Consider the following 13455-nt stretch of genomic DNA (forward strand, 5'->3'; position numbering starts at 1 on the left):
CGCAAAATCTGCCCTTTAATGAGGGAGAGTTTGTCAAAGTGTATGGTCAAAGTTTGCGAAAAGAACACCACTGAGGCCAAATATTCTTGTTTGCCGTAACACGACCGACCTTGTCAATTTAGGACCGACTCAATTCAAGTCCGACCGACTTTTTTTTTTTTACTCTTCAAACAACTAATACGACAGCAATAAAATAATATTAACGGGTTCGGGCGCCATAATGCATCTAAAAAATGCATTAAAAAAGCTCGACTACGCTTTAACTTGGCACGAAGTTCTGAAAAATCTGTGTCCAGCATCAAACTAAGGTTTGGGATGATGCGCCCGAAGGCACGGGTTGAAGACCCAGTCAGTGACGTCACGATATGCTAATTTGTTTAAAGTCATACCTACGTAATCACCATCACCAAAATGTACCTTTTTTTTTTTTTTTACATTGAAACTTAATCAATGTTAAAATGATAGTTATTTTTCAATAGACATTTTTTGTTTTTGTGTTAAAAGAGGGTGGGTGGTGGCAGTGGGGCTCATTGGGTGATCTGACCCTAGAATTGCCCCTGGCTGCTGGACTAATGTGACCTAATATTTTAGTGTTTATATGTGCTTTCATGGGAAATTCTGTGTCAGACTAGGGAGAAAGAGAGAGAACAGGATGCCCATGTTCCTGCCATAAACATTGCAAAAATAAATACCATATTTACTTTCTTTGCCAACTCTGAGTCTGATTGCATTTTATATGTAGATCAAAACAGCCACCACAGTCAGTGGACAGATATTAGAACATGAGGCATTTCAGTGTCTCTGACTCTTCATCTTGCAGGATTAAAAGCATTTACAGCCGGAGAATTTCTCAGCTCGTATCTCAGTTTCTGTTTGTACAGAAGTCCTCTATTCTTTATGGGTTAAAATAATTCTATACTCTCCTTGTGATGGTATTCATATTAAATTTTAAATAATTTAAATCAGTATTTTAATCACACTAACATACAGGGCTTTTTATTTGTTAAATTATTCTTTGTAGACTATTTCCACGAGATTACACAAATTCTGTTTGCATTATTAATATAGATTACATTGGATTGGATTAGATTAAATTTTATTGTCATTACACAAGTACAAGGCATATGTTAGTTATATATTATACATTATATTGCTATAATATACAGGGGTCAGGTTGTGGTCACTGGAAGTCAGTGTTCAGAATTTCCCTTCGGAGAAATTGGTTCCTCTGTCAGCGATGCCGGGATTAAAAACAGACCCCAATGCAGAATTAAAAAAATAAAAAACACGGTTTGTTAGTTTTTTTTTCAGTTGCTAACAAGCATTGTTCAATACCGAAACTACATTTTCAAAACTCTTCACACGGTCTGCATTACCAGCATGAATGTTGGCCAAACAGTTAATCTCACCTACAAAACTCACTCAGACCAACATACACTGGCCACTATTCTCATTCAGAAAAGTTCTCATTTCATTCACAACACACTGACCTAAAAAAAAACTAACAGGATGCATTATATAATTGATGAACTTTTCTTTTTTAAAGTTTCAGTGATTTTTACATTTTTTAAAACATCAGTTCTTCATATAAAATACTGTAACACAGTCTCACTTTATTGAAAGCATTTGTAACATGAATGAATCAGAAATTAAATTTTTTATATGAATATAGTACTTAAAAATTATAACCAAAAGGTGAAAAAGAGGGGAAAAACTCCAGGGCTGCAATGATAATAAAAAAAGAATAAATAAAATACATTCTACACATTACTGTAACATGTGTAGTTGTTTATTATAGTAAATTACAGTGAAGATTCTAGTCTGCTCTCTCTTGCATTTGGCCACAAGTTCTCATCAACATCACCTTCCACCTCCATGCAGATAAAAACTCCTCAATGGGGTTTAAGAAAGGGGAGTATGGAGGTATAATACTGACATCCTGGGATGTGCCACAAACCACTCTGTGATGCATGTTATCAATATGTGATGCCACATTATCTCACACAACAACGAAGGAAGGGGAGTTTGATGCCCTTTGGCTTCTCTCCTCTGCTGGCACAAGTCGAATATGTTGGTCATTTAGAAACAAAATGAGCCTCTCTGTATTGTAGGGGCCAATGAGTGGTTTGTGTAACAGCAAACCTTCATTGGACATTGCTGCACACATCGTGATGTTAGCTCCCCTTTGGCCTGGGACCTCCACAGTCGCTCTCTGTCCCATTACAGTTCGTGTGTTTTTGCCAGGTTGAATCCAGCTTCATCCACAAAGATAAAAGTATGTGGAGTTTGTCTGGCTTCCATCTCCATTACTTTCTAAATTTCAGACAGTTTCACAGTAATTGACATTATGCATAAAATACTGAACAGACATCTTACCTGGACATACTGATACCAGAGTTCTTTCACATGTTCCCTGTTTCTCTCAAATGGTACAATGACCTGACAGAAATAGCACATGTTACTGTGAACGGAGAGAAAATGAGGGGGAAAAACCCAGAATGAAAGGACACACCGACTCCAGGCTCTTTGGTGAATCACGTCTGCGGTAAGTCACAAGATCACACCCACACTCCGGGAACTCAGCCTCCGGAATGAAGTCCATCCGATAGTCTCTTTGGTCCCTTATTACATTTCTTACACAAATATACATAAACAAAATGAATTCAACATGTACACTGTCCTTTACATTAACATTACACAACAGAAACCACATTTGTCATCAGAAAATATTTAGCCAATTTCACTCAATTATGTGATCGTATAGTTGTTTGTGGTTTACATACCTGCAGTTTAATAAACATAGGACACGGGATCACACACACATCCTCTCACCAACAGTCTGTCTGAAGAATGTTAGACCCTGTCCTCCATTAACACAGTGACTGCAAACTCAAAATCTGGGTCTCAGTTGGCTAAATACACAATATACAACTTAAATAAAAATTACACATACTCAATTAAAGTCAAATAAACAACATAACATTTCTACAGACTCAGTCCACCAAAATTTTGTATTTAAAACCTATATTAAAAGGAAAAACTCGCATGCTAATTACCATGCGGGCGGCAACATTAAATAAACAGATTAAGGCCGTTCGTTTCTAAAACCTGATAAATGCATCTGACTTCTCATAGAAAATCAAAAATATGCGCTGAATCCATCTTTGTAACACTTCGAACACTGATATTGACTAATATTTTTAACTCTTTTTACATTTTTATTAATCGTTGTACAGAGATACAAAGAAAACAAACTGACTCTTTTCAGTTACTATGTAGAACTGAGAGAGTCTGACGCAACAGCGTCTCTAAGTGACGTCACTCAAAATGTAAACTCATTTTTTACAAAGTACATTTTTTCTTTGTGCCATATTAAAAAAATGAAGAATTAAATACATTCAAGTGTAATTTCTCAAAATAAAAGATACTAAAGTTTGCTGGAACACAAACTCAGAACATTACACTTAATTCTTCTCAGTCAACTTTGTCATTGTTCACAGTACAAATACAGACCAAGAAACAATGGGTAATATCTAAATGAAATAATATCTAAAATTATTTTTGATAGAAAATATTGTTGTATGCATTGCATACTATGCATTTAATTTAATTTCAGTCAGGACCACTTTGTCAAATGAAGATTTATAAGATGATATGCATACAGTTAGTGTTGGTGGTATGATTCTGTTCTGGGCAAAATTCCACACGCCCGTGCGTTCGCATGCATGGACAGAGTGGGGAGAGCAGCAACTAGAAAATATAATAGACCCCCATATACAGCAGAACCATTAATCATGCATAGTATTAAATATGCTCACTTACATGTTTTGTAAATAAATAAATAAAGAGAGAGAGAGAGAGAGAGAGAGAGAGAGAGAGAGAGAGAGATAAAGAATTATAGCTTAAACTGGTACACGAACAACGGGTTCCGGGTAGGTGGAGTCGGGATTGGAGGAGGGAGTTTTAATCGCAGCAGCAGCGATGCGCTAGAAAGCAGCTCAATGAATGGGAATTTAAAGGGTCGGATAATATGGATGTCTTAACCAGTTTATCAGCTGATGCATGCTTGACGATGTGGCCTGCCTGAACTAACACGATGCTTGATTTTTCTAAAAAAGTAAATCAATTTTAATATTAATTTTAATTATTTAATATTGCTCTTTAATTAAGCAAAAATACATTTTATCCAATTACTCAATTACTAAAATATTCGATAGCTACAGCCCTAGTGCGACTGCAATAAGGGAGGTTTGGCGAATACTAGATTGCATTAAGCTCCACACGCTCTATTTCAGCGTAATGTTGCCAAAGGAGAACAGGGTGAAGAAGATAACCTTATACACCCGTGGCCATATTTGCAAGAAATGTTTCCGTACATTGGAATGAAAGATTCTTCCTACGGTATGAAGTGCCTCTTATGCCTACTGAAAATCACTGCAATTTTAATTTTTACTTTTACTTCAAATACTTAAGTACATTAAATATCAGAAAATTACTTTTGATACTTAAGTACAGTAAATATCAGATACTTTAAGTAATATTCTAAAAGGTGACTTTCACTTCTACCAAAGTCTTTTTCTAGTACGGTACTTTTACTCAAGTATTGCTTTCTATACAATACAACACTCACTGCTAGACACTGAATACTATTTAGTTATTTAAAAGTCAAATGTTTGTAAAGCCATGTACTTTACACCTTTGATATGCTCAAGGCTTACCTGATATAATTATGTTTTTATATTTCATTTTAATCTGCTGCCATGTTCTTTTAATGCCTGCAGGATTGCACCTCACTCACTCTCTCACTCATTTTCTACCGCTTATCCGAACTTCTCGGGTCACGGGGAGCCTGTGCCTATCTCAGGCGTCATCGGGCATCAAGGCAGGATACACCCTGGACGGAGTGCCAACCCATCACAGGGCACACACACACACTCTCTCATTCACTCATGCAATCACACACTACGGACAATTTTCCAGAGATTGTGGAGAGATTTTCCAGAATCAACCTACTATGCATGTCTTTGGACCAGGGGAGGAAACCGGAGTACCCGAAGGAAACCCCCGAGGCACGGGGAGAACATGCAAACTCCGCACACACAAGGCGGAGGCGGGAATCGAACCCCGGAGGTGTGAGGCGAACGTGCTACCGACTAAGCCACTAAGCCACCATGACCCCCAGGATTGCACCTATACATGAAAATTAAATTAGGTTTAATAAAATACTGTTCTTCCAGTTTCACCTCTGATATACTGTAACAGTTGGGAATTTACTCTAAAATAGTTCTTAATTACTAACTACAAATTATAGCTTCAACCAGCCTAATTAGATTAATGTAATAATTACTATCTCTAGAAAGTATTGGTCTACTTACTAATTATTTTCTAAATCCCAAATCAACCTCAACGACTTGAACAATAAGGAGAGACAAGAGACAACTTCACTTCTACTGCTTTCAAATAAACAATATACAATTGCATGAATTATCCTTGAATTGACCAAAGTGTGTAACTAGAGGTAGAAGTTTTTTTTTTTTAATTTGATGTTAAATCCACTATTGTTTTATACAGAATTGTTTTATAGTCTTTAATTAAATTACAGTATTATATTACTTAGTAAGTACATTTAGAGGGGGCACGGTGATAGGGAAGGGAAGATAGGGAAAGTATTGTTAGTTGCAGTGTTTCCTGAATAACTGTGACTCACCTGTGACTCAGCTTTTCTGACCACTTGGTGCCGGAACAGAGACGAGTCTTGTAGTAAACTTAGCTCTTACCCTGAGAGATGGTGGGAACAGTCGAGCAGTGCTGTAGATCTGAGGGTGTGAGGTGCAGTGCGAGGAGTGATAATTAATTACACAAAACATAAATCAAAATATAAACTTACGCATTTCTTCATTTTCATAAACACTTCTGATGGCGAGAAATATGCAGACATCTTTTTGTCTGATGCTGTTGCCATGGTGACTCATTATATATAATAAGCAAAGGGAAAAATAAACAAGAGCAAGCAAACAAAAAGAAAAAGCCAACGAGGTCTTTTCCTGCACTTGTGTATCATCCTTGAATTTGTACTTGCTCAGTAGCTCATGGGATGGTGTGTGGACTGATGACTGTCGGACGAGTCACAGGACCTGCAATATGTAATAGTGAGAAAAGGAGAAAGAGAGAGAAAACAAAACAGGATGTAACAGTGGCAATCTGTGTGAATGCTTTTTTTCTGTTCTGGCACTTCAGAAATCCCAAGTAATGAAAACAAACTGACAACTTGAAACTGTTACGTGGTGAAAATGAGACGCCAAAGAGTCACTCGTGCTTTCAAATCACCTGGTTAACACTTATTATCTTCCTCAAAGGTACAACCGGAAACACTTTTATCCACCATCATGACATACGTCACTTACAAACACTTCCGGTGATCACAATACAAATAAAATCACATATCATAACATCCTCTCTTTTTTTTTTTTATTAATATTTAACGCTCATGCTATGAAACTTAATCCTAAATATCATAAAGTCATTCACTTTAAACAATCCAATGTCATTAATCAATCTCCAAGCTCCAAGATGCAATTGTGCAAAACTACATTTCAGCAATAAGTCTTTGTGGCTTAGAAATAATTCTACCACACCGTGTTTAAATTGACCAATACATGTAATTGCAATCTCTTTTTCATCCAACACTGCCTTTGGCTCGTGGCAATCTTTAATCATGCTCTGATCTGCTGCCTCAGTCTTTGTTTTGTGAGTACTTGCTTTACACTCTCCTGTTTTGGACATTAAATATTTCCTATTCCTTCTGGACAATTGAACAGAAGGAATAGGAAATATTTAATGTCCAAAACAGGAGAGTGTAAAGCAAGTCTCGGGCCGGCCACGACTGAGGTGCCCTTGAGCAAGGCACCAAACCCCCCAACTGCTCCCCGGGCGCTGCAGCATAAATGGCTGCCCACTGCTCCGGGTGTGTGTTCACGGTGTGTGTGTGTTCACTGCTGTGTGTGTGCACTTTGGATGGGTTAAATGCAGAGAACAAATTCTGAGTATGGGTCACCGTACTTAGCCGTATGTCACGTCACGTCAGTTTGTACAGCCCTTTCAACCATTCCATTTGATTGAGCATGGTAGGGGCTTGTTGTTTTATGATGAAACTCCCATTCTTTAGAGAAAATGCGAAATTCTTGTGAAGCAAATTGCGGTCCATTGTCAGAAATTGGTACCTCAGGAATCCCATACCTTGCAAACTGAGACTTCAGCAACTTGATGACAGCCAAATTTCTGGTGTCATTCTGAAGCATATCAACTTCAATGAACTTTGAGAAGTAGTTCACAATGATCAAATACTGTACTCTTTTTTATTATAAGTGAACAAATCAACTCCAATCTTTTACCATGGCCTATCTGGCACACTATGAAGATGTAGTGGCTCTTTAGTCTGGAACCTTCTATGTGCACAGCATATTTCACAATAACTCACCATGACTTCAATACTCTTAGACATTCCAGGCCAAATACTCTTAGACATTCCAGAGTACATCTCTTGCTCGTCTTCTACAACTTTCCATGCCTAAATGACTTTCATGAATCTGATGTAACATATCAGCTCATAGGGGTGCTGTATCATAGCTGCCCCTGCACTCTGACCCCAACCTCCTCAGTTAGGGTATGTGAAGAAAAGAATTCCACTGTGCTGTATTGTATATGTGGCGATAATAAAGGCTTCTATCTTGTATCAATTAAGTAACTTTAGATTTGATAAATGGGGCAATTCTTTAAAATAACTATTTACATCAACTAAAACAAACTTGTTACTTGAGTGAAGCATGACGGGGGTATGATTTCAGAACCGACTGGTAAGGATTCGCCCTGTTTAAATCATTCGGGACAGAATTGCTGCATCTTTGAGTGGGTGTATTTGTGCTTTTGACACCATCGGAAGCTGCAGATGAACTCGACTCATCCATTTCTCCGACCTCATTGCCGAAAATAGATGAGGAGGTGGTAGCTGTGTCCTGGACAGCTAAAGTGGTTTTCTTTTGTCCTTTCGGAACAAGATGTCTGTACATGTTGTATTTTATAAGGCTGCATATAGTGTGTTAATCAAGTTCACTAACAGTTCTAATAAAGTTACTGTGACTGTTGTTTATTGCTTTATAAGCACATCCGTTTACCTCAAAGGTTGTGTGAAGGTGAATAAATGAGCCAAGTCTGTCTGTCTGTCTAGGAGGGGAAAAATGGGGATTGGGCAGAAATTGGAATATCACACCATTTTTGTGATTGGCTGTTATATGGTGTGGGGCCAGATGAGCCAACCCTCTGTGGCCCATGTGGAGCCAGGCCTGCTATAAAGGGAGGTCTTTTCTGACTGTTCAGCTTGCAGTTTGCATGCGGAGAATTTCTCAGTTATTATCCCAGGTCCAGTTCCTCAGAAGTCTCATATGAAACTGTGATCTAAAGGTATCTGCTTCGTGCTGCACACAAAAGGAGTTTGAGAAACGTTTGGAAACGTTCATTTGAATCTGTAAGTTTTATCCTTTTCTGTTAGTTTTGTTAAATTGTAGTAACACTTAAGTACAAACAGACACACAGTAACTTTACAGCTGTAAAGTCAATGTGGTGTCAGATAATATATTTTAATAATATATAATAATAATAATAATAATAATAATAATAATAATAATATAATATATATAATATATATAATAATAATTTTCCTTTTCTTTACATCATGCTGTTCTTGTAGGTAACTCTTATAGGACTTTCTGAAACACCATGAAGTGGCTTTTAATTCCTGGCATCACTGTGATGGGTAAGTGTTACTGTTTATAGTTCTGTATTAAACACTGATGACAGATTAAACATTTCTTGATTTCTAAATTGTAAGATTATGATGCTCTTGTAACATTAAAATAAACCGTGTTTAATTGTTTTGTCACTCAAAATATGCGTCATAACTGCCGACTTGCGAAATCCGACACAGAAACAGACGCATTTTTGGTTTGCTGCAGCCGGCAAATTAAAATTTTGATGTCATGCAGGGCTGTCAAGTGTCACACATTGAGAGTGACAGTCACGCGTTTGGGTCTTTTCTCACGCTCTCCCGCCACACATCGTATTTCTCATAGTGATGGCCAGTTCGTGAACGAATCGTTATTTTGAACCAGTTATTTTTAGTAAACTGGATGAACCGGTTCACCAAATCGATTGGTTCTAAACAGTTCTTGAGTCAGCGCTGATCCACAAGTTACTAAAGTTACTCACTTTCGGTCATGCCTGACAGTGGGTCCGACACTAAATAAACTAATATCCCGGAGTATATGTAACTCCTGTACACAGATCTTTAGCTTTCCTGTACATCACTGTGCTGTTGTCCTGTGTGTTCCTTTTATTCTGTATGTTTATTGTCCTGTTCTCATCACACACTGTTGTGCATTTGCACTTTATGCTGAATCTTATGTACTGTTACGTGTTACACCATGATCCTGGAGTCATTCTTGTTCTATCGTGTCTATAGCTGTGATGTGTGAAGGGACTCGTGGCTGGTGAGGCACTGACTCTGTCAGAGTTAGATTTACAAATTTATGAATTCGACCGAATGTCTTATATTCACCATTCAGTTGGCTGCTTGCACATTGATTAATTTTTATTTATTACCTCCTGTTTTAACTGGAGCAGTCATACTAAATGAAGAGGAAACACAACAGTATTTAAACATCTACACAATCACTTAATTAATATTTACTTTAGTTTACTTGTATTCAATTTCTACTGAAAAAGGTTTTGGTATTCTGGAGCCACCTGAAGAGGTTCAGAAGGTCTTTCAGAGGTCCTACATTAAAGCTCTATTCTATAACCAGTGTATAATCTGGAAGTGGAGGAGCAGCATTTCATTTCTTATTAGTTGTAAGAAATGTCACCAGAGTATCTCTGTTCTATAAAACATCACAAGTGTTTTTTTTTTTTACTTTGTTTTGAGCCATATTTAAATATGCATATACTGTATAAAGATATGCTTTTATGATAATTATTAGAGGTACAAAACATCCGAGTTCCAGTATAATGACAATAAGTTCTGTCCAAAAATTGATGAACAAATTATGAATATGCTGAAACGTAGACAACATTTGTATTTTTGTTATATGATCATATTTATGGTGTGTCACATTTTCAAAATATCTTTTCTGATTTATTCACTGATCTGTTAGTTTACCGGCTGATGCAGAAGTGCCAAGGCTGCTTCGTCAAAAAATCAAAGGTGAATGAAGCCCTGACCCTCCCGTGTAACTGCTCAGGAAACTGTCCAGTGGTTCGGTGGATCCGCTTCATTCCTGACAAAGTTGTCGTTGTTCAGAGCTGGAAGTGTTCAAAACAAGAGAATTTTAAAGAAAGATTTACACTACCAGGAGATACAAGCAGAGGAGATTTCTCCCTGATGATCAGTTCAGTAACCTACAATGATGCAAGCTCTTACATGTGCAGCTGTAATAAAAAATTATTGACTGAAGTAAAGCTGAAAGTTATCAGTAAGTGCTCTTGCTGTCATCAGCAGAACATTCTCTCATTCTTAACATGTCTGTAGTAAAGTCTGACCAACCACATTAAATGCTAAACTGTAATAACATGATTTGTTTTTGTTTATCCGGAAGTTAAGACAGATGTAAACCAGATTTAATCTAAGACTGCAGGATCTTTAGCTTTCCAGTACATCACTATATCACTATTGTTGTCCTGTGTGTTTCTTTTATTCTATGTGTTTATTGTCCTGTTCTCATCTCGCACTGCATGCAATCTTATGTACTGTTACGTGTTACACCATGATCCCGGAGTCATTTTTGTTCTGTCATGTACAAGCTATATAGCTGTGATGTGTGAAGGGACTCATGGCTGGTGAGGCACTGACTCTTTCAGAGTCAGATTTACAAATTCATGAATTCAATCGAGTATCTTAAATTCACCATTCAGGTGGCTGCTTGCACATTGATAAATAGTTATTTAATGTCTTCCGTTTTAACCTGAACAGTCATATTAAATGAAGAGGAAACACAACAGTATTTAAACGTCTACACAATGACTTAATTAACATTTAGTTTAGTTTACTTGTATTCAACTTCTTCTGAAAAAGATTTTGAAATGCTGGAACTACCAAAAGTGTTTTATTTTCTTTGTTTTAAACCATATTTAAACATGCAGGTACTGTATAAAGATATGCTTTTATGATGATTATTAGAGGTACAAAAGTGACAAGATGTTCTGTCCTAAGTCTAAGCCAAAAACTGCTGATCAAATTTGTTGAAACGTAGAGAACATTTGTATTTGTGTTAGATGATGATTTTTTTTATTTATTTTTTTTGCTTATGTTTTGTTAAACTGGTTCTGTATGTACTGTTTCCACTAGAATGCACTGGTAGATTTTTACTATTTAGTAATGCTTTAATTTTGTGTTTTTCACTTTGATTTTTTTCATTTTGTCTTGACTCTTAAAAAATAGAGGGCAGAAAAGGGTATTTCATTAACCTTCTCTGGCTTTTTTTATAAACAAAGTGCACACTATTGTTTCTGAAAAATAAAGTAAATAAAATGCAACTAACCAAAAGCACAAACCGTTTCAGGCTCTAATTCTTAATACTTTATTTCTACCCTGTTGAGAAGTACTGAGTTAGAGGTTTATGTTCAGTAACAGTAAAAGTTTTACATGTTTCCCTTTTATTGCACTTCTTCTCTGGCTTATAAACTCCCTGTATGTTCTGACAGCAAGACCATAAAAGGTTTAGATACATTTAAAACGACGTTGCGTTGTGCTGACAGCTCAGCAGCTAGCTTGTTAGCTTGTTTAATTCTGAGCAAATATTGTCAGCATTGTGTTCTCCTGAAAAGCTACTTGTTTCTAGGACAAGTTTGTATTTGAAAGTTCTCATTAACACTATGGCATGAGACAGTTAAATAAGTATCTGTGGCTCTTGTCTGTTGTGAGAACAGCACTGTTTTTTACAACATCTAGTCTAGAGATTTTACTTTTGTGCAGCACACTTCCTACAGTAGCATGGATTCTTTGCTTCTCTGAAGGTGAAAGGATTCTGCCAGTGACCTCTGTTTCAGTGCAGGTGGGGTTCTGTTTCAGTGCAGTTCTGTTTAAACAACTTTCCTGCATTTCTACTGCAGCTCAGAGTTCTCTATCATGTTATTAATGTGTCTATATAAGTTTGTGGTGTTGCCACAGTAAAGAACAGACCTGTTACACATGCACATGGTAGTTTGCAATGTCTTACAGCAGTAAATTAATTCCATACAACGCTTTTTGTATCAGTCATTCAATGTCTGACGCTGCAGGAAGCAGACAGAAGTGTGTGCTTGCACTTGGCTTGAGTCATGTGTTGGCAGAACCACCCTTTCCTCATGCAGCAGTAATGCCGCTCTTACTGAAGTGCAACTTATTCAGTCTACTTTGAATTTTATTAACATATAAATTGATTAGAACCTGATGAATCGGTAACATAATAAGATTCATTTTAGATTTAATTAACGACAGACATCTTATTTCAGAAGATGTTCGTCTGAGAACAATTAGATATTACTTATTGACATGTATAAAGAGCTTGATACTATTGAACAGGTAGAAGGTAGCGTGTTAACATCCAAACACAAAAATGTTTCTTAGTGTTGACGTTCTACAGTTTCTCAGTCTACAGCTTTGAAAGTGTCCTAATAAATAATCAAATAATATATATATTTATATATTTTTTTCCAGGGCAAAAACAATTCATGACCACCAACAGTGTTCCTGATTGTTTACATTATGAGAACAGTGCAAACTGAGACCGAACCAGATTTAATCTAAGATTGCAGGATCTTTAGCTTTCCTGTACATCACTGTTCTGTTGTCCTGTGTGTTCCTTTTATTCTGTGTGTTTATTGTCCTGTTCTCATCTCACACTATTTGCAATTTATGCTGCAATCTTATGTACTGTTATGTGTTCCACCATGATCCTACACCATGATTATTGTTCTATCATGTACAAGCTATATAGCTGTGTTTTGTAAAGGGACTCGTGGCTGGTGACAAAGGCCCGGTCGTCTACCAAGGCTATACTAATAAAGGCTCCGCTTGGGTGCTTGACCGGGAATAACCTGCGCCTGACAACGCAGGCTAGAGAGCGCGAACTTCCTACCTAGTTCACGTATATACGCTCAACAGCGCCACCCCCAGTACGGAATAGGAACAGCACAAATCATTGACGACTATCACACCTGTGTGATTGTCTTTAATGATTGTTTATAATAATTTAAAAGTCATATTTTGGATCTTATTCATATTAAATTGAAATAATTTGAATGTGTATTTTAATCACCTTAACATGCAGGTTTTTTGTTAAAATAGTTCTGTATGGAATATTTGAACCACTAGATTGCACACATTCTTGTTTGTATTATTAATATAAACCTGTTTATCTCTCTTTT

The 13455-nt window shown here is 36.9% G+C and overlaps 1 protein-coding gene across 2 annotated transcripts in view; it reads left to right on the forward strand.

Annotated features, from left to right (window-relative positions):
* Positions 1-13455, forward strand: part of LOC113655053 — an 82866-nt gene that overhangs the window by 38538 nt on the left and 30873 nt on the right. Inside the window, exons 1-3 of one of the 2 annotated variants that reach the window (XM_047817272.1) lie at positions 7007-8521; positions 8744-8809; positions 10206-10523. The exons of the other annotated variant lie outside the window; for it this stretch is intronic. Coding sequence (XP_047673228.1) covers positions 8773-8809; positions 10206-10523 — 355 coding nt within the window. The 5' untranslated portion in view covers positions 7007-8521; positions 8744-8772. Of the gene's footprint in view, positions 1-7006; positions 8522-8743; positions 8810-10205; positions 10524-13455 lie in introns of those variants that run through there. 2 annotated transcript variants of the gene reach the window in all.

The sequence above is a fragment of the Tachysurus fulvidraco genome, chromosome 8 (genome assembly GCF_022655615.1).
Source record: "Tachysurus fulvidraco isolate hzauxx_2018 chromosome 8, HZAU_PFXX_2.0, whole genome shotgun sequence".
Taxonomy (NCBI): domain Eukaryota; kingdom Metazoa; phylum Chordata; class Actinopteri; order Siluriformes; family Bagridae; genus Tachysurus; species Tachysurus fulvidraco.